We start from the raw sequence: 22,234 nt of genomic DNA on the forward strand, positions 1-22,234 counted from the left end.
GTGAGGGGGGGGGGGGGTGGGGGGTAGTTGGTTGTGTTTGTCGTTTGATATATTTTCCTTTACATAGGGAGTGGCAATACTCGTTAAGCCTTAATTGCAAAGGTTTCTTAGGCCACTTCCTTCCTCGTTGTATTTACATTTATAAATGTCACTATTTACTGTTAACCCTGTGTATTGAAAAGAAACTACTAAATGAAATGAAATGAATGAGTATATATTTTTGTCTAAATAACCCTGTGTATTGAAAAGAAACTACTAAATGAAATGAAATGAATGAGTATATATTTTTGTCTAAATAACCCTGTGTATTGAAAAGAAACTACTAAATGAAATGAAATGAATGTGTATATTTTTGTCTAAATAACCCTGTGTATTGAAAAGAAACTACTAAATGAAATGAAATGAATGTGTTTATATTTTGTCTGAGTGACACGATTAACAACCCACCTCGGACACACGTGTCCACTGTGATTATAACAGGGTTACCGCAATTTCTCGGACATAAAAAAAAAAAAAAAAATTTACATGACCATATCCAAGACTGTGCCATGTCAATTTGAGAAATATTGTGGCCTTTTGCCATAGTACAAATTTTTTAAGGAACTTCTCAGGAAATTGAAGAATAAAGAACAAGAACAAGAAAAACAATATATAAATAAAATAAAGACTCCAATAGAAACAAATTAGTTTTGCCATGACTTTTCTCAGATTTTCACCACTCTTTTCTGCAAATTTTTTCCATGACGTTTCCACATTTTTTTCCACGACTGTGGGAATTTTTGACGAATGACGTGACAATCTCAATGCTCACGAGTGTACGAGGTTGTATGAACTGTGAGCGGGGGAGCCCTCAATCGAGTTAGTCGGTACCATCCCCTTGGTTTTCACATTATCCCCTTGGTTTTCACATTATCCCCTTGGTTTTCACATTATCCCCTTGGTTTACACATTATCCCCTTGGTTTACACATTATCCCCTTGGTTTACACATTTTCCCCTTGGTTTACACATTATCCCCTTGGTTTTCACATTATCCACCCTTGGTTTACACATTATCCCCTTGGTTTTCACATTATCGCCCCTTTTTTTTTTCCCTTTAATATCATGACGGAGAATACACTCTCTTCCCACACGACATCATTAGTACACGTAGAGTCAGAGCAACACATACTCTCTATCGGCCAATTAGGAACTAGGAAACAAAACTAGTAAAATAAACGGACTGTATCGAGTAAATATTTGAAACCATACTAAAACAAAGCAACACATACTCTCTATCAGCCAATTAAAACTATAGGAAACAAAACTAGAAATACACGAACTGTATCAAATATTTAAAACAATACTAAAACAAAGCCACACTATATACTCTCTTCACTATTTGACTAAGTTTTATGATAACTTTTTCGGCTCTATAGTTTCCTCTTTCTGAGTCAAGATCACTTCAAACTTGTTTGCATTTGCTATATGGAAAAAAAAAGGCTGTGCCATGAGAAACATTGGCTTGTATTTGCTTCCTTCCGTTCTGAAGTACCCCGGCAAAGCGAGGGAGAAAAAATTTGGATGGACGAGAGGAGCTGACGCGATAAAAGTTTAGCACAAAACTGAAATATTCCACTCTAAAACATTGCAAAATTACAGGTCAATCTTCACAGTTGAGGCTTCCCTTTGACGTCATGCATAATTTATGAATATTCATGACTTTTATTAGCAACAACTAGTTGGGACAACTTCCTTAATGCTATTAAATACCTCTCTAAACTGTACGCCAATATTATGCTCTCAAAGCACTGGTATTGACAGTACAAACAGTTCCTAACCTTGATCTGATAGAAACATGATATTCATACTACTCGTACTGACAATACGAGTGCTGTGAAGCAGGACATGACATTACAGTATAGAAAAAATTGTCCCAACTGGGGGTGTCAGGAAATGATAATAATCATAATAAATTACACTTATATAAGGCTTAATACAGCGTTTCAAAGCGCTTTACAATGAGGAAAGAGACAAAGGAAACCAAGGGGGGAAAAAAATAGAAATTAGGAATCAAACAGAAATGTTTTAAGTTGTCTCTTGAAAATACAAAGGGAGGGAGAGTCACGAACGTGAAATGGGAGTTCGTTCCAAAGAGAAGGCGCAGCGACAGAAAAGGCATGATCGCCATAACGAGTGCGGGTAACACAATTCACCCTTTGAATCCTGCTTGATTAATATTTATGATTGACAATAGTGACCCGCCTCCTCTCAAATCATGGTGGGTCAGAGAGTGGGGGATGGGAAGGGCGATGGGGGAGGGGGTCTTAGCTCGATTGATTGAAATTTTATTTTACGAGAAAGTCTTCCAAATTTGGTCAAAAATTGCTGGGCCCACCCCCCCCCCCCCCCAAATTATACTACTTCAAGGTCATATTTTCATTACAAAATAAAAAAAATAAAAACTGTGACTTACCGATGCCCCCTGGGGCTGCATTTGGATCCGACAGCCACTCCTGAGCCCTGTTCATCTGGCTGGCGATGTTGTCCTGGGCTTTCTTCAGGACGGTGATGTCGTCCATAGCCCAGTCGTCCTCGTCGTAGGTCGTGAGCTGAAGGACCCGCATGATCTCCCGGATGTCGTAGCACATCTTCTTGATCACGTAGTTACGGTTCTCGTGGGCTTCCTTCAGACCGGCGCCGCCTAAGAGAAATGACAACACGGTTTATGAGACAATGTCGAACGAATGGCTTGTCGTCGAGAGCGACGGAACTTAGGATCTGGGCCGGGGAGTAGACTTTATACGATCACATGCGTAATATTTGGAGCAGGGATCCTTCTGAAGTCAAACTAATCATGTTTCAACTTTTGCTTTTCTAAAGCACGTTTTTTTTGGCTTTCAACCAAACTGTTCATGGGGCAGAACCTTGGACTAGTCAATTTACCCAGTGCGTGCATCTGTATGCAAGTTCAATCTGAGACCATACAATGTTAACCCAGACTAATGACCTGAAGTAAGGCAATCTGCCTATACTGACTGACTGACTGTGGAATCTGAGACCCTACAATGTTAACCCTGACTACAGTAAATGTCGTAAATGACCTTAAAGACCAACTATGGAGACTTTTCGATGAACATAAAATCCCACCATTTTTCATGTATGTAATCCTTAACTGACTCCAATTACATTGCTGTAATTAACTTTACCAATTTCGGACGTTAAATAAGTGAAAAATGGGACGAAAAGTCAGCTTCTATTTCAGACATTCCTGAAACATTCCTTCGACATCAGGTGACCATGTGACGTCAACGTTTGTATACCTCACTCACAACTATACTTTTAGTGTGTAAAGTCGTATACTTGAGCTGCCAAAAACATCAACGGTATTACTCCTTTTTCTTCAAAATGTCACAATTCTGTGTTGTTGGAGGTTGCAGTTATACCTCATCCAACAAAAGCATCAGCTTTTTTAGATTTCCGAGTAAAAGAACCGACGTAAAACGCCGCAGACTTTGGATCAATTTTTTGAAATCCACGCGGAAAGATTTTTCAGCACCCGGAGTATCTCATGCCCATGAGTCCAAATGCATGACCCTGCTTCTGTGTATGCTGCAAATGCCTCATTCTGTGAAAATTATATACTGTCGATAGCTGTGTCGGACCATGGTCGGACATAGCTAATGTGAAATTGACCGTAAACACGCCCTGGACGTCCTTACATGTAATATTATATCACGCAATTGACAGTAATATATTTACTGTAAGAGATGACCGTATATATATACCGTGCCAAGGGTATAGCATTGTTAGTACATGTACGGTAGTTAGTTACAACTCTCGCCGGCGTTGGCTCACAGCATGTGTAAATAGCCATGTTAGGATTTATCTATTTCATTTGTTGTATTCCAGTATCGTGAGTTCGTGATACATGTGTAATATTGTCCGTTCTGTTTATTCCGACATCTGCATGGTCCAAGGAGTTGAATAAAAACGGTAGTATGTAGCGATCGGACGTTTTATTTCGTTAGTGACTGTCTTGTGATTGTGGGATGTTAGTACTGGTCAAGGCCTGTTTCAACTAGACCTAACTCTATGGAATTACACAGACTCACGGTAGTTTTTCGCCCAGGATTGAACAAGAAACGTGGATTAGGATATTCACTGCTAAATTTGTTTATTGACAGGATACTTTTTCTGTGTTTGTATACTTTTGGATATTAAAACGAGTAAGTTAAGTACTATGTAAGTATATTGTACCGTACGGACCTATTGACGCTACGCTATGTAAAAGATGCCTCCATTTGAGTGGAAATTTTGCTAATAAAATAAGCAATTTAACTAAAATTTCTGCTTATAATTGTCTTAAAACTTGTTGTTAACCTTCATGTGTTCTTGTTTTAAGCTAACAGCTTTTCAAACGCTCGAAATTGGAAGTCAAAAACAGTACAATTGTTCGCTATCTGTGTAGAAACAGTGCCTATATCAGCGTTTGATTTTCGCGGTATACAAACTTTGACGTCACACGGTGACCAGAGGCTCCTTTGGGTCAATCTCTGTTTTCAGACATTCCAGAGGTTAATGTCACGTGACTACCCAAAATGTCCATTTTCGTGGTCGTTTTTGATGGGTTATAGTAGGTTTTCGAAGATTATTTTTTACACATGTTGATTATGGGTATGTAAACTCCTAAATTAATGGAAAATCTCAACAACAAAAATTGCCTCCATATTTGGTCTTTAAGTAAGGCAAACTGCCCACACTGACTCACTGTATAATCTGAGACCCTACAATGTTAACCCTGACTAATGACCTAATAAGTAAGGCAAACTGCCTACAATAACTGACTGTATAATCTGAGACCCTACAATGTTAACCCTGACTTATGACCTGAAGTAAGGCAAACTGCCCACACTGACTCACTGTATAATCTGAGACCCTACAATGTTAACCCTGACTTATGACCTGAAGTAAGGCAAACTGCCCACACTGACTCACTGTATAATCTGAGACCCTACAATGTTAACCCTGACTAATGACCTGAAGTAAGGCAAACTACCTATATACTGACTAACTGTATAATCTGAGACCCTACGATGCATACCTTGGCTGATAGTGGTCACTGTGATCTTGATGGCTGACACCAGTAAGGGTACCATACTCTTTACACTGTCAAGATGTTTCTCTAGGAGTTCTCTGTGAATCTGGAAGGTAAGCTCCTTAGCACGAGCAGACACCATGTTGGCCATCGCAGTCATACCAGGAGTCAGGTTCTGAAACATTTATAACAGAAAGACATGGTATAGACTGGCAGGTGAATCCGGTCAGGGAGGTAGGAGAAGTGGAATGGACCGGCTGGTGAATCCGGTCGGGGAGATAGGAGAAATCGAATAGACCGGCTGGTGAATTCGGTCGGGGAGGTAGGAGAAATCGAATAGACCTGCTGGTGAATCCGGTCAGGGAGGTAGGAGAAGTGGAATGGACCGGCTGGTGAATCCAGTCGGGAGGTAACAGGGGAATTAGCCCACCATAGCCAATTTATCCAGATTCTATCACAGAGGGGATAAGTAGGTGGAGAGGTAAGTGGTTGAACCTTAACTAATTGGAAGGGGGGATGGATGGGTGAGTGACAGGGAATTATTAAACCCAACATATACAATCCTGAATTATTTTCATGTTAAGGATGTACAGTATAAAGAAAGAGGTAAGGTACTTAACTCATTCAGAGGCATGGGAAGGGGGTGGGGAGGTGTGGAGGGATGGTGTGGAGGGATGGTGTGGAGGGGTGGAGGGATGGGCTTGGGAACAGCATGTGACTATAATCTGTCTAGAATAACCATATACTATGATGTAACAGGCAAAGTATATGCTGTACCTCAGTGGGAATGCGCTGTTTTTAAGCAACATTAAGTATATGTCATTAAGTTATTGTACCTAACAATACCTCTATGGCAACCCCCCAGATAAAAGTGTAGGGACTTTGATCAAATCCTGTCCCAATGTGACTGTTTACAATTGTTTTTGTTTGAGACATCATGACCAAAATACGAAATGACTGGTTGGCCACAGCTGTGAGCAGGCCTTGACAGACAATATCTCTTTGATGGTTGAAGGAATCTTGTTTTAGGAAATTATTTAGGAAACATCAAATCCATCCTTCCAAACCACATCTTTACCCCCTACAGTAAAATCCTCAAGTCCTTTTTCGAAAAACAAACTAGAACACTCTTTGCGGATCGGTTCTGAGAATCTGCAGGGACGTAAACAACGTTCACCGTCGACACGACACGATGTGGGTTGAACTTCCTTTAGACAGTGGTGTTGATTACAATGAAGACAGTTGAAACCATAAGCCAAAGGAAGGACGTAATTAAAAAAAAATTTACCGCCGCAATCCGAGCCGCAGCCATCAGACTTTAGCTGGTATATACTGTACAAGAAGTATTTACACACCTCAATACAAATTTAATACTTGTCATCTCAAAAACTACAAATTATTCTAGGCTATATTCATACTGTTAGAGCGCAGTAAAACTGCTGTGGCCATTGAAAATGTAACTTTAAAAGGTGGTTTAGAGAATCAGTGTACGTTACATTTAGTTCAAAAGTTTGATGAATTCAGGGCTTTTGCTTTCATACTGTAGCCAGTAACTACTAAGCTTACAAAAAAAAAAAAAAAAAATTAGCTTTCATGTTTTAATGACACACGTTTAGAGTAATTAGTTTAATTATATACTGAACTTGGTTTCATTTTTTCTTGTACATTTATAAAAAGCTTTATAGTTCTTGCCTGTTCTGTTTTCACATACAAGACTCCCATTTGCCCATTTTCAAAAAGGCTAAAAAAAGTCCATGGGCCTCCTTAGTTTTGTTTGGATTCCATGGTAGGGTTTGAACATGAGGGCAGGGTTTGAACATGATGGCAGGGTTTGAACATAATGGTAGGGTTTGAACATGATGGTGGGGTTTGAACATGATGGCAGGGTTTGAACATGAGGGCAGGGTTTGAACATGAGGGCAGGGTTTGAACATGAGGGCAGGGTTTGAACAAAGATGGCAAGGTTTGAACACATGATGGTAGGGTTTGAAGAACATTAGGGCAGGATTTGAATATGATGGCAGGGTTTGAACATGAAGGCAGGGTTTGAACAAGATGGCAGGGCTTAAACATGAGGGCAGGGTTTGAAGAACATGAGGGCAGTGTTTGAAGAACATGAGGGCAGGGTTTGAAGAACATGAGGGCAGGGTTTGAACATGAGGGCAGGGTTTAAACATGATGGTAGGGTTTGAACATGAGGGCAGGGTTTGAACATGAGGGCAGGGTTTGAACACATGATGGCAGGGTTTGAACATGATGGTAGGGTTTGAACATGATGGTGGGGTTTGAACATGATGGCAGGGTTTGAACATGAGGGCAGAATTTGAACACATGATGGCAGGGTTTGAACATGAGGGCAGGGTTTGAACATGATGGCATGATTTGAACATGAGGGCAGGGTTTGAACAAAGATGGCAAGGTTTGAACACATGATGGTAGGGTTTGAAGAACATTAGGGCAGGATTTGAATATGATGGCAGGGTTTGAACATGAAGGCAGGGTTTGAACAAGATGGCAGGGCTTAAACATGAGCGCAGGGTTTGAAGAACATGAGGGCAGGGTTTGAAGAACATGAGGGCAGGGTTTGAACATGAGGGCAGGGTTTAAACATGATGGTAGGGTTTGAACATGAGGGCAGGGTTTGAACATGAGCCCAGGGTTTAAACATGAGGGCAGGGTTTGAACATGAGGGCAGGGTTTGAACATTAGGGCAGGGTTTGAACATGAAGGCAGGGTTTGAACATGATGGTAGGGTTTTAAACATGAAGGTAGGGTTTGAACATGAGGGCAGGGTTTGAACATGAGCGCAGGGTTTGAACATGAGGACAAGGTTTAAACGTGAGGAGAGATGGAGAATTGTTTTCTAGGGGGGGGGGTGGAGGTGACCAGGGATAAGGTATTTTCCTGACAAGGTACAGCATGTGATAGTATAGGCATCACACAAGACCCCCCAGGGCAATTGATTTGATTCATATTTCATAACACACTGCTCGCCATACTGTACCAAGACATTCTTGGCAACGTTTTAATAGTCTGGGCTGAGGGGGCTGCAGCCATGCTTCAGAGGACTTAATCTTCTGTGCTCTGCAGTTTCACACACAATAGGCACAGCTTTTTTGTTTTGACATTCATGCTCTAATTTTGCAATCATGTGGATTCAGCAAAAACAGTGGGTTCCACAAAAATGTTGTGCCATCAATAGGCAGGCACAGTCACAATGCCGTACACACTGTTCAGTTAATTTCCCGGCTTCAAACAAATCTAAATGACTACATGCCTCATGCCAAATGAGCCTGGACATCTTAATCCAACAAATGCCAACGTTTTGGGATTTCCTTGTTTTTATTTCAAACAGGAAACTTGATCAGTAGAGTATAATCAAGTGGAGAGGAAGGAAAAACAACTTGGCAGAAATGGAAAAAAAAATGAATTAATTATATTTGGACGAAAGATGTTCTGCATTTTGTATCCAAAGTTAAGGAGCGTGTTATTTCCTTCTTGGAGCATTTGTGATCCTAAGGTCATTAGGGTTAGGGGTAGGGGATTAGGGTTAGGGGATTAGGGTTAGGGGGAAGGGTACTGTAAGGGAGAAATGTAACAAGTAGATAGTAAATGGATAACATTCTCCTTCCTTAAATTTGAACCAGTTGAATCACTAAATCTCAGCAGAGTTTTGGTTGTTTAGTTACTGCATTGATTGACGAGCCTGTTGACATCCAAATATAGCCCTGACATATACTGGAAAGTGAAAACATGTTAACAATCTTCAATTTCAAGTACTTTCACCCACAAAAGTCCTCTTCGCACAATATGAGATTCAAATTGCACCCCCCCCCCTCTCAAAATCCAAATAAAGCCCTCACAATCACTGGAAAGTGAAAAGTTGGTGACACACTTGAGATTCAAATTGCTCTCCTCAACCCGCCTTACCCCCAAAAAACTTACAATTCAGAAACAGTAAACTGATGCATTTTGAATGTATGTCATTTAAATTTGTGGCATATATGCTACATTCTAGATATGTCATTTGCATGTTATATGTATGTTATATACGTATGCTATATGTACAGTATACTATATTATGCATGCTATCGTGTGCTATACGTATCCTATATGTATGCTATATGTATGCTAAATATATGCTGTATGTATGCTATATGTATGCTATATATGTATGCTATATGGCATTCATAAATGATGATCATTCTAAGTTAGTAGTTGTTTGCATTGCATCAACCATGTCTGTCATTTTTTATGAACAATTAAAGTAAAATGCTATAGTCAAAAGAAAAATGCAAAATTTGATCAAAATGATCATGCCAGTCAAAAATATGTTTGTTTTTTTTAAAAAGTAAAATTAAGGCTGCAAACGCCTGCTGACTCCACTAAGTTGTAATTCTACCGCTCGTTAAACTTCTTCAAATTTATAGTATTAATGCAATGGAAATCACAGATTCTACTGGGTCAAAATGGTGGCATTACCTGTCCCCACATGACTTTAGCCACTCAGTGACCAGCAGAGACAGGTTGCTAGGGTGACTAGTGCTAAACAGGTGACACCAGTTCACTTTATATAGGTCACAGGGTAGTGCCAGAGCGCTAATATTGCGAGGACACAGGTAAGCGAGGAGAAACAAATATGCATGGAAAATTTCAGATATTTTCTCTCTTGAAACAGACTGGACTGATTAAGCTAATTAATTAAACTCTGGTAAGATCAGGTAGTGTAGCAAATTGACCAAAACAGACCCAAAGGCTATTGTTTTAAGCAGACTGGACTAATCAAGCTAATTAATAAAATTCTGATAAGATCAGGTGGTGTAGCAAATTGACCAAAATAGACTCAAAGGCTATTGTTTTAAGCAGACTGGACTAATCAAGCTAATTAATGAAATTCTGATAAGATCAGGTAGTGTAGCAAATTAAACAAAATAGACTCAAAGGCTATTGTTTTAAGCAGACTGGACTAATCAAGCTAATTAATTAAATTCTGATAAGATCAGGTAGTGAAGCAAATTGACCAAAATAGATTCAAAGTTTTAAAAGAGGCAGGCCTATAATTTTAGTTTCAACCCTGTGCTTTCAATAACAAATACCAATTGATGCTAGACAAATCTACTCGCAAAAATCAAATGATCACTGGCTTTTCTCTGATTGACATACATCAGTTGGCTAATTTGGCTAAATTGTACTGGCTAATGGGAGCAGCCCATTAATATTTGCTAATTAATATTACTAATAACTAGTAATACAGGGCTTATATGGAGAACAGAAATCATACTGATTCTTTAACTGATGAGGTTGATCAAGTGTTAAGTTCTTATTAATGTCTACTGGCACAAAATTGCCAGTGCCTTTCTTTTCTACCGGCAAGTGGCCAAATCTACTGGCAATTTATGATGGATGTGTCAGATAAATATACCACCAAATTTCAAGAGTCTTAAGAGGTGAAACTAACCTTGACAAACGTCACCAAATCTTGCATGCCTTCGATGACCTCGGCAACGACTATGTAATCCAGGACTCCTTGGCAATGCTTGAGAATCTTACGAACTTCGGCTTGGTCGAAAACCAGAAGCAACTGAGCAGTTCCGCTTAAGATACCTGTCAAAAAAATTGCAAAAGGAGGGAACATTTGTTAAAAGTACTTTTCACTCAAAGAGTCGTGGATGAAATAACTGCAGTCAAAGGTCGTAGGTCAAAATAGAGATTTGACCTTTAAAAGTTTATCTTGACTGAGGATATTGTGATGCGTGATGTAAACTTTTAGTATGAAACCTTTGATTCGAAAATACTGCAGTATTGGTGTGTTAGCATACATGTATAGTAGTAGATAGTACTACTACTCACCTGAAATGGTATTCTTATGTTAGCATATATAGTAGTAGATAGTACTACTACTCACCTGAAATGGTATTCTGATGTTAGCATGTATAGTAGTAGATAGTACTACTACTCACCTGAAATGGTATTCTGATGTTAGCATATATGGTAGTAGATAGTACTACTACTCACCTGAAATGGTATTCGTTTGTTAGCATATATGGTAGTAGATAGTACTACTATTCACCTGAAATGGTATTTGTTTGTTAGCATATATGGTAGTAGATAGTACTACTACTCACCTGAAATGGTATTTGTTTGTTAGCATATATGGTAGTAGATAGTACTACTACTCACCTGAAATGGTATTTGTTTGTTAGCATATATGGAAGTAAAAAGTACTCCTACTCACCTTCATAGATCTTCATGTAAGCATATATAAAGTAGTAGATAGTACTACAACTCACCTGAAATCGTATTCGTATGTATATAGTAGTAGATAGTACTCCTACTCACCTTCATAGATCTGCATGTCAGCATATATATAGTAGTAGATAGTACTACTACTCACCTGAATTGGTACTACACTATTACTGTATGTACTGCAACTTAAGCACTGGTACAGTGATCATGCTTAGATCCTTGTAGTCATACTGATACTGGGAGGGCGTCTAATTGTACATGGTACTCTCGTACTGTGATCATGCTTAGATCCTCACATTGAGAGTACATTTATTTACTCGTATTTACCCAGGGCAATTCTAATTTAATATTTGGTACTCAAGCCAGCTGTTGTACAAGTCCATCTTCTGTACTAGTGTACCACCAAGTATTATTTAAGCATGATGATGATATTGAAATTTGATTTCAAACAACACAGAAATCCCCCTCTCCCTCACCCCCCCCCCCCCGGAACCAAGAAAAAGAACTCAATCCAGAACTGGCTGTATTCAAAGATGACGATACAGTATATAAATTTCAATACCACTTCACATTTTCTGACTAGTGGACTGGCTTTAGCACCAAGCCCACCCCTTTCTCTCCTCTCCCCTCCCCCTCAACGCAGTTCCTGGCAAACACCACCCAAATCCCTTCCAGATCTTTCGAACACTTCACAGCTCTAGTAGGCTTATAAAGAAAGCGAGAGGGAGAAGGGTATAAAATTTTGAACCTCTTGAACCCTCGATTAAAGTCTTCCTGGCCGAGACGGAGTAAGGGTCATCTCGGAGCATGAGGCTGGCCTGAAGTAGCCCGTTGGACGCCTCCTCCACCTTGTTCAGAGCCGGTGGCATGTCTTGCTTCAGGACCGTGTCCTTGGAGGAGTTGGTGGTCTCCCTGCCCACCCGGACCAGGTTCTGGACCGCGGCGCTGACCACGGCGATCTGCTGGGAGAGGTCCGGCATGGCGCTGCCATCTTCTGACGCTTCATGGAGGATGACCAACTCGGAGACCTAAGGGATCAAAAGTTTACAAGAAATGATTAAAATATTCCACGAATGACTAGAATTAATCGATCGACTAATCGTTTGAATAAATTTGCAAGAAGAGGACCATGCAGGCTCTTTAGTCCTTGAATGATTGGAATTTACACAAATGATTGGAATCAATTGATGAATCAATCAAATAAAACTGTGCAGAGGACGACCAGCTCTAAAACACTGAATATATATTTGCAATAATTTACACAAGTGATCAAAATTTACATCGGCGACTGAAAATCGATGGATCGATCGTTTGATCGGAGGAAAATTGAACAACGAGGACCATGCAGATCTCAAATTTCTCGAATGATTGAAATTTACAAAACTAAATGAAATTCATACTCGACTCAAATCCATCGATCATTTGGCCGAATAAAAACTGCACGAGGAATGACCATGCAGTTTCTAAACCTTGTATGACTGAAATTTATACAAAATGATTGGGATTTACACAAACAATTGAAATCAATTAATGGATTGATCAATGATCAAATAAAAAGAACAGTGCAGAGGGCGACCAGCTCTGTAAAAACTTGAATGATCAAAAATTTACACAAATGACTGAAATTTATTGATCACTTGGTATGTGAATTTTTGCGATAATGTAATTTTTTTTTAAATAATGTATATGAAATTGAATGAATGCATAATTTGAAAGTATTGGATTTGTACATAGTTCATTTCTGCTATCTGGAGTGCATCATAAAAAATAGTACCGAAATTTGGTCGGAAAAAAACGGTTTCGGTACTTAAACCGGTTTACCGTGCAAGCCTTTAAGTGTATGTACGGTACAGATAACTGGGTCATTCATCCATGCATAGGGTATGGAATGTTTCACTATCTGTGTCACACTGTACATACAGTACACTCCATATTGTTAAATGTACAGATATATACATCTCACACCACAGCGTGAACAGTATATTTTACCACTTTGTCCAATACAATGATCACACAGCCCACAGATGATGATTGTACACTGTACAGCATATAAGATGTAACTATCATAAGTATGCCCAGAATGCTGGCCAGATGTCTACCCTGGAGATAGTCAAATTTAAAGTCGACTCACAAGTATGAGAGAAGTTCTAAGAGAGTTACTGTACACGCCTGGGGCTAATTAACTTATAGGTTACAATTAAGAGATGTTTTTTTTTCGACAGGTCAAGTACCTCTTGGCTCATGCAGAAGGTTCTACAGTAGGTGCACACATATACAGTAGGTGCATATACAGCAGGTGCACATAGGTGCACATTAGGTGCACATATATATGCACATATATACAGTAGGTGCACTTATAGTAGATGTACATATACAGAAGGTGCACTTACAGTAGGTGCACATATACAGTACAGTAGGTGCACATATACAGTAGGTGCACATATATACAGTAGGTGCACTTACAGTAGGTGCACATACACCTGTGCACTTACAGTAGGTGCACATATACAGTACAGTAGGTGCACATATACAGTAGGTGCACATACTGTAGGTGTACATATACTGTAGGTGCACATATATACAGTAGGTGCACATATATGCACATATATATAGGTGCACTTACAGTAGGTGCACATACTGTAGGTGTACATATACCGTAGGTGCACATATATACAGTAGGTGCACATATATGCACATATATACAGTAGGTGCACTTACAGTAGGTGTACACGTATATAGTAGGTGCACATACTGTAGGTGAACACATACACTAGGTGCACATATATAAAGTAGATGCACATAGGTGCACATACAGTAGGTGCACATATACAGTAGGTGCAGACATACAGTAGGTGCACACATATACAGTAGTTGCACACATGTACAGTATCTATGCTAGATGTTTTCCATTAAAATAATACCATACTTACATAATATCTTGAGCAGATTATTATAATAAGATTTAGTGTAAGTTTGTACCCAGGTAAACATGTAGTTTAGGAATTAGGATATATTCATACATGTTTGCAGTAGGGTGTACACTGCCCAGGGCATGTAGTGCATGAATGGTACAACAGGCTGTGTATAAATGTGCAATGGGAATCCAGCTACAAACAAACCTATACATACATTAATATTTTGTATGTACACGACTTTGTGTCACTCTAACTTAGGCCGCGGGCTGGGACGTAAATTGACAGTGATCCTAACGGCAGTAGCATACTGGGGTCCTTGAAAAAGAGCAGTACGGTACATAAGATGTTGACATTTCTGTTGAAATTATGACACCCTTTCACAAATTTCTGTGGCACAGAGGGGAGGAGGGATGTGGAGCATTTTGCCCTCCCCTCGTCCCGGCCTTGTGTTTTTGTAGAGTACTTACATACAGTAGTACTATACGGGGGGAGGGGTTGGTACTTTAATACCTTCCAATGACTGCAGAACAAGTAACATACATGTGTGTACATAGATGTATACTTTACGATCGGTCCTACAATCGCACTGTACTGTAACAGTCAACAAATCGATCTTGTTAGGCAATTTACTCTCCGATTGCAAGTTCATGTACGGAGAGCCCATGCAACATAACATTAGTCTATAGGAGAACCCATCACGTTTTTTTGCTTACTCAGCAGTTACCTCATCAATTGATGTACACTATATATATGTGCTGTCTGTGCAGAATGTATGATCAATCACCTAATAGACTGACTGCGTTGTTATCAAGTTATCTAATCCTGCATGTTCATACCAGTAACATGGGAGAACTGATGAATGTCAACTGTAGACTACTGTACTGTATGTACAGAGAGTGTTCAAATTCCAATCAATGTCTTTACTCCAAGTGTCACACATTGAAAAATGTAGTCTGAACTTACTGTAAGAGTTGGCACTGTATGGTTTGAAGTGTGTGCATTACTTACGACAATGTTTGAATTGAGTAAGTCCTAATTTTAATAAGTACCGCACACCGGCGTGCGACGCTGCTTTTTGGGGATTAAGGTTACATTGTGTGACTCACTTGATAATCAGATTTCAGCTAGTGTAAATACGAAAACAAGATTAAACAAAGTTAAGATTGGCAGAGTTGTATGTAATGAATGGCTTCCATAATGAAAATAATAATAATAATAATAATAATAATAATAAAAATAATAACATTAATAATAATATTAATAATAATAATAATAATCACAGTGGAATTTTTATGGCGCCAAATCAGAAACAAGAAGTAGCCTCTCTAAGTGCTTAACAAAACAAGTCGATCACAATCAAATGGAACAAGTAATTAAATGAGTCTTTAGGTATAACTCTTCAACGTAGAAAGTTTAGTATGCAAAATCTAATATGGGTCTGGTAGCTGGTTCCACGGATAAGGATCAGAGTAGGCCACATATCGGTACCCTTATGTTTTTATACGTGAATTGGGAAGAGAAAGGTAGGCATTGGCAGAGGAACCATGGCAACGGGCAGGAGCATTGGGAGAGAGATGTAAATATACCTCTACATGTACCGCACAAGTAACAAAATGTCAAAATGCTGTGTATTTGTGTAAATTTATGTATGGGAAAAGTGCACTGAATTTATGATTTCAGTAATTTAAAATTTAATCATACATTCAAGGATTTTCAGGCTTTTGAATCTGACTTACTGTGTGAGCAGGACACTGTAAATTGTACATAATTGATGATGATGATAATGATAATGATTATAATAACGAATATAATAATAATAATTATAATCATAATCATAATTATAATTATAGTAAAAGCAATAATATTTATAATAATAATAATAATAATAAAATAAAAATAATAATAATAATAATAACAATATCAATAATAATAGTAAAATAATAATAATAACAATACTAATATTAATAATAATCTACATTACTGTAAGTATAATAATAATTATAATAATGTAGATTTATAATATACAGTAGTGCCACTCCAGGAAACGAGTACTGTAACTGCCCATGGAGCTTTATATAGGGAATTTTGGAATTTCCGTTGCGATTTAATATAGTACCACTACTGTGGGAGAAGGGTCATATGGTCACAACTTGCCGAGTTATTAATTACACAGACTTTTAAATTACATTGATTTGATATTCAACTCAATGTTAATAAATTTTTCTTTCCTTACGTTTTGTGCGTGCTTATATCTACTGTTAACAAAATGTATACTGAAATGAACAAAATGGCCTAAAAAGCAAAAGAAAACAGAATACGGGAAAAATGAAACTGAAATCAAAATTGTCATACTTGACTTTGCAATTATTCATCTGGTTTTGAAGTATTGTGAAAAAAAAGAATGTTGTTCACCTCAGTAACTGTGTCACTGCAACTTTTGCCCTAGTAAGCAACAAACACTACAGGTCACTTATGTTCAAACTCCCTGCATTTATAATTTAATATCTTTCCCCCATCAAAATAATCTTCTTTTTATATAGTAACTTTATATTCATAATATACTTATGGCAAAACAAAAAATCAATAATAATATTAAGTGCAGACTACATTGCTCAGTTTGTGTTACCATGGTAACAAACATTTACACAAAAGTTTCAATACAATGCATTCATGTAGCTCCGGCATAGCTAATACTGCGATTTGAAAGCTTTGTGGACAATTTTATCATGAATTTCTCTTTCCCCATCAAAACAATGTTCTTAAATGAGATAATTTTATAGGGACTTACTGCATTTATATACTAAAATGGCAAAAAAGAATTTCATTCTCTAAATATTAAGTGCAGACTGCATTGCTCGGTTTGTGTTACCATGGCTACAAACTTGTGAATGTCACAAACATTTACACAAAAGTTTCAATACAATTGCATTCATGTAGCTTCGGCACAGAGTTTGTCTATCTACGATTTCAAACTTTTGTGGACAATTTTGGTGTTCCTAGTATTAAAGTTTTGTGTTAATAAATATATTACTAAAGCATACGTACATTCCCTTTAAATCAATTTAAATTTGACAAATGAGTTTCCCCTTTTGTCTGAAGTTTGAGGACAATACAGATAAATTGCGAGGGTCATATTTATTGCCTAGCTTTTCATTAGCTGTTTTTATTAGATATTTATTGCCCATTACCCACTTCCCTCCCCCCACCTTTCTCCCCACCCCAATTTCCAAGTAAAAGAAGCCCGGTGTTATAGGGTAAACAGTTTAAGTACTGTACTACGAACGTTGTATTTATTGCCTAGCTTTATATTAGCTACAGTATTTTTTATTAGCTATTCCCTATTCCCCCACAACCTCCCCTCCCCTCCCCACCTCCCTCCCAAAACCCCCCAAATTTCCAAGTAAAAGGAGCCCGGTGTTATCTGGGGTAAACAGGTTAAGTACTGTAAGTGTGATTTTAGATACGAATACATTATTTTTAGTTGGAACCATCCAGCAACTCTTTGCAGGCTAAATTATATCCAGATAACATGTATGTATATGGGGATAACATACATGTATATGGGGATAACATACATGTATATGGGGATAACATACATGTATATGGGGATAACATACATGTATATGGGGATAACATACATGTATATGGGGATAACATACATGTATATGGGGATAACATACATGTATATGGGGATAACATACATGTATATGGGGATAACATACATGTATATGGGGATAACATGCATGTATGGAGATAACAGTATATATGGGGAAATAACATGCATGTATATGGGGATAACATACATGTATGTATATGGGGATAACATACATGTATATGGGGATAATATAGTTATAACCTACTGTATAAAATGAAAGATACAGTATATAAATGCTGTACATTGCACACCCCATTATCTCTGATCTTGTCTAAATACACTGTGTACATTAAAAAAATAGAAAAAAAAACCTTGTAACTGAATGCTGTACAACGGAAGCCCGTGTATGTCGACAGGGTGACAAACAGGAAGCAGCTCGACTTAAGATGCTGAGAAGTTGGAAATGTATCATAATTAATATAGTCTGCTTTCAAGATTATAGGTTCATACAATGTATACTTTACATACATATGTTTGTACTGCATTATAAAGTTAAAAACTAGAATAGGTTTGGAGATTCAGAGTAACTTTTTCTAGTTCAGTCTCATACAACCTGCCTTATCATATCTCGTCATATCTGTAAGCATACTATTCTGTATATACTGTGTGTACCCAGGCCACGATATTCCAATCTGACTAAAATAGTCAATTTTGCATAATTTCTACATGTATGTACTGCCATCACTTCCCCTCAATTGCATTGTGACGTTCCTTATTTAAGTACAGTAGGCTATTAACTATGTAGCGATGACTAAATAACTTTCATTAGTCATTTAGTACTCCAAACTCTTGGTAAATATTGCAAGCATGTGGAGGATTTCCCCATCCAATCTGTCACAATAAGCCCTAAATCCATTCATTGTTTGTTTATAAACTTACTTACAGGGTAGTATACACATACATGTAGTACAATGCAGGGGTTTCTCCTGGTATTAATTTTCTGAGCAGTGGCGGAGCTAGAGGTATTGGTCAAGGGGGGCGAGGATGGTCTGTAGGGGCGCTTTCGACACTATCTAAGCGGAGCGCCACCACAGGTTGGCGCGGAGCGTACAGAAATTTTTTGAGTACAGATACTTCCTAGATCGCTGGAAATGACCCTTTCCCGGCCTTTCCTGGCTAATTTGCAGAAAAACAAAGTATAAATAGGTGTCAAAATGTGACAAATGTCAATAGGTAGATGGGAGTGCAATAAAAAATGAAATAATCGCGAATAAGTAAAAAGTGGTAAAAAGCTGGAAAGGGCGCCAGCAGTCCATTTGAGTCCGTCAGGGGGGGGGCATCCACCCCCCCTGACTGTATGGACGCTCCGCCACTGTTTGTGAGGTAGACACCTCTCTGTTTTTGTGACCACCTCGCTAAAATATTACCAACATCGCCACCGCCTCACTGTTTCAGAGAAGGAATTTAAAAAAAAATGTAATGAATTGCAATCCAACATTTTTAACCCATGCCATAATTCGATAATATTGACAAATTGACTGTGAACACTGAATTATTGCCCCCCCAAAAAAAATTATATCTAATTTTTTGGCCTACTAAAAGACAGCATTTTTATCTAATTTAATGTTAGGATGTTTAACAAACTTTTCCGGTCGACCATGCCCCCAGTTACACATTAATTACTTAATATTTGAATTAATTGTAATTTTAGCATATCTTGCAGCTTTCCTATCATTTTACTGTAATAATGAAATGCAAAGAATTCTAGCATCGAATGTGACCGGGATATTTAAATGCATTATTTTGAAATTAATGGACCAAAACAGTTTCTTTGGTAACTTGCAGATTTTGATGCACTTTAATTACAATGCATGATACACACTAACTTTAAATGCAAGGATTTGTTGGGATTTATACTGTACTGGTGTGTTTGTCATGAAAACACAAGTTTATATAGTTTCATCAAAAAATGCTATTAAAGGTAGTCTGTATAGGACCCAAATTATAGCATGCTAGAAGTTTTCAAAAAGTACTTTCCTGGAGGTCTTTACCCTCCAAATTGTTCTCAGACATTTTTAAGAAACACATAAGATGACTGAATGTCCAAGTGATGCAGATTTCCTCAAGTTTTCTCAAGGTTGTAATAAAAACAGTTCAAGAATTTTGACCAAAGGTGACCTGAATATCTACCATATTTGGGAGAATACTTACAGCATATATACAGTACCTTTAAAATTATCTAGGTGAAAATTATTCCGAAAATCTATCTATATATATATTATACATATTGGACCACCATTAAAAAATTACTGAGTTGCGGTGGTGCCATGCCTGTATGATGATCAATGTGGTAAAATTATTGGAGAGGGGAAGGGGGGGGGGTAGGGGTACAATTCCCATCCTGGGGTCCATAAAGCAGAGTCAATGTATGTACATTACCAGAACCAAACAACTTTGGTAATACAACCAAATTGTCTAGAAGTATACATGTCAGTATATGTTCTAGTATTGCCTACTTATTTATTCCATCAAGCTTTTACATTTAGTAATCATTGTGACAGATATAGTAGTAGTTTAGTGCAGTACCTTTAGCCTATTGTGTACTTATAAATAATAATTGCTTAATTAACTCTAAGGCAAATTTACTACAAATTTATTACAATGGGCTTACAATGTTAGTGACCTTTATAACCACATTATGTATAGCTAGAAAAGAAAATGTTCCAACTAAAATGTTCCAAACTCAAAAGTGAAATTTTAAGTTAAAAGCCTAACTTTGTGCCCTAGATACAGGAAGAAACTGTAACCCTACAGTACTAGCCCTATAGTATTACTTAGGAACACACAAGTTGATAATATTAATATGAACAAGACCAACACCAAGACATAAATTTGGATTCTTTTTGTACTCAACTGTTATAAGAGTGGGATAGCTGTATTATTTTGTTTTAAGTTAGTGAACAGTTCATTAAGAACCATGCAACTCCTAAGCTAATAAAACGCCTTTTTCCATACATGTTCTATTCCACTGTACACTGCACCAATGCATTGCCATTTTTGACATTCCAATGTTGGTAGACATGCATACCACTGTGGTGAGTTGACCTCACAGAGCGCGTTGTGTATCTTTTTACACCAGTGACCCCTTACACCACCTCCCTATTTACAACATTACTTCTTAGCTTTGACTGAATCCAATTACTATTCGTGACACACATGAAAAAGCCGAAGACAAACTTCCGGTTACCAACCCTTTTGCAGAATATTGTCAGTGTAAAGACACACAAGTGCTTACCTGTTGTGCGACAGGGTCCAAAATCAGTTCGATGGTCTTCGTGTGGAAAGACGGCATCTTAAATTATTTAAAGAGAGAGGGACAAGAAACGGAAATTCTTCTTTTTAGACTTTAGTCCAGTCTTGTACTTTACGAAACAAATAACGACGGAATGAAATATATATGTGCGTGTTAAGCCCTACGAGACTGCTCTTACGCCCGATAAACTACTACACTGAGCCGGTCGCAGTACATAGACAATCTACCGCGCGGATATTGGTACATAAATGTAGGCGTGGTTAATTCCAAAACAGCTGATCGTAACGAGATACGACTTCCGGTGCGGGGGAAAATTTCGAATATGTAATTTCCGCTCCCGGTTTCGCGTGGGGAGTTTAATGACAAATATGGTAGCAACGTGCCGCTTGTTTCCAAGGGCGGCGGAACCGGGGGGGGGGGGCACAGGGGGCACGTGCCCCCCACTTTTCCTCAGGTCAAAAATGTGCCCTTTTTCTACATACAAATTTCTAATTAAAAAAAGAGTTTACAAAGCGAAACCCACGTCGAATGAAATATTTCGGGAAGTTTTAAATGTTTACTACCATAGGCGTAGGAGCCCAATTGGATTGGGGGGGGGGGGGGCTGTAACGACGTGCCCGAAAAATATAACCGAAATTTTTCGCGCGCGTTTTACACATTAATTTGCATATCATATAGGCATGCGTCGGTTATTAAATCACATGCCAATAACATACAATCATTTGCCGTGTTATTACCCTTCCATATTGCATTTCAAAAATGCCTTGCTATTTTACATTGTGACTTTGTAATAAGCAGAAACCATTTATAGCCTACTATGAATAATGAGTATAGTTTTAATATCCCTTAACCTACCCCATTCTTTCGTATTTTGACATATTTCATTTGATTTCATGCATGTATCGATCGCGTACGTGTGCAGGGACTTGGACTTTATAATGATTTCACCTCATTTTGTCTCGAAAGAAAACTTGTTCCTTGGTTCCCAATTTGCACATTAGATATTGCAGTGCTAGTATGCATTGTTTCCTTGAAGGGGGGGGGGGCGTTGATGGAGGGATAGAAGTTAGAGTTATAAAGGGTACTAAA

At 38.2% G+C, this 22,234-nt stretch overlaps 1 protein-coding gene across 13 annotated transcripts in view; it reads right to left on the minus strand.

Moving 5' to 3' along the window:
* Nucleotides 1-21,386, minus strand: part of LOC139983754 (vinculin-like) — a 61,139-nt gene extending 39,753 nt beyond the window's left edge. For 2 of the 13 annotated variants that reach the window (XR_011798815.1, XM_071997506.1), the window contains exons 1-5: nt 21,128-21,385; nt 12,071-12,350; nt 10,535-10,680; nt 5,083-5,251; nt 2,455-2,682 (exon numbers count right to left, since the gene is read on the minus strand). Coding sequence is in view for 12 of the 13 variants with exons in the window: in XM_071997506.1 (XP_071853607.1) it covers nt 2,455-2,682; nt 5,083-5,251; nt 10,535-10,680; nt 12,071-12,350; nt 21,128-21,184 (880 nt within the window). In the remaining variant the exon portion in view is untranslated. Of the gene's footprint in view, nt 1-2,454; nt 2,683-5,082; nt 5,252-10,534; nt 10,681-12,070; nt 12,351-21,127 lie in introns of all 13 variants that reach the window. The other 11 variants (XM_071997511.1, XM_071997512.1, XM_071997507.1 and 8 more) reach the window with 10 other exon arrangements.
* Nucleotides 21,387-22,234: the final 848 nt, after the last annotated feature.

This window comes from Apostichopus japonicus, chromosome 16 (assembly GCF_037975245.1).
Source record: "Apostichopus japonicus isolate 1M-3 chromosome 16, ASM3797524v1, whole genome shotgun sequence".
NCBI classification, from domain to species: Eukaryota; Metazoa; Echinodermata; class Holothuroidea; order Aspidochirotida; family Stichopodidae; genus Apostichopus; species Apostichopus japonicus.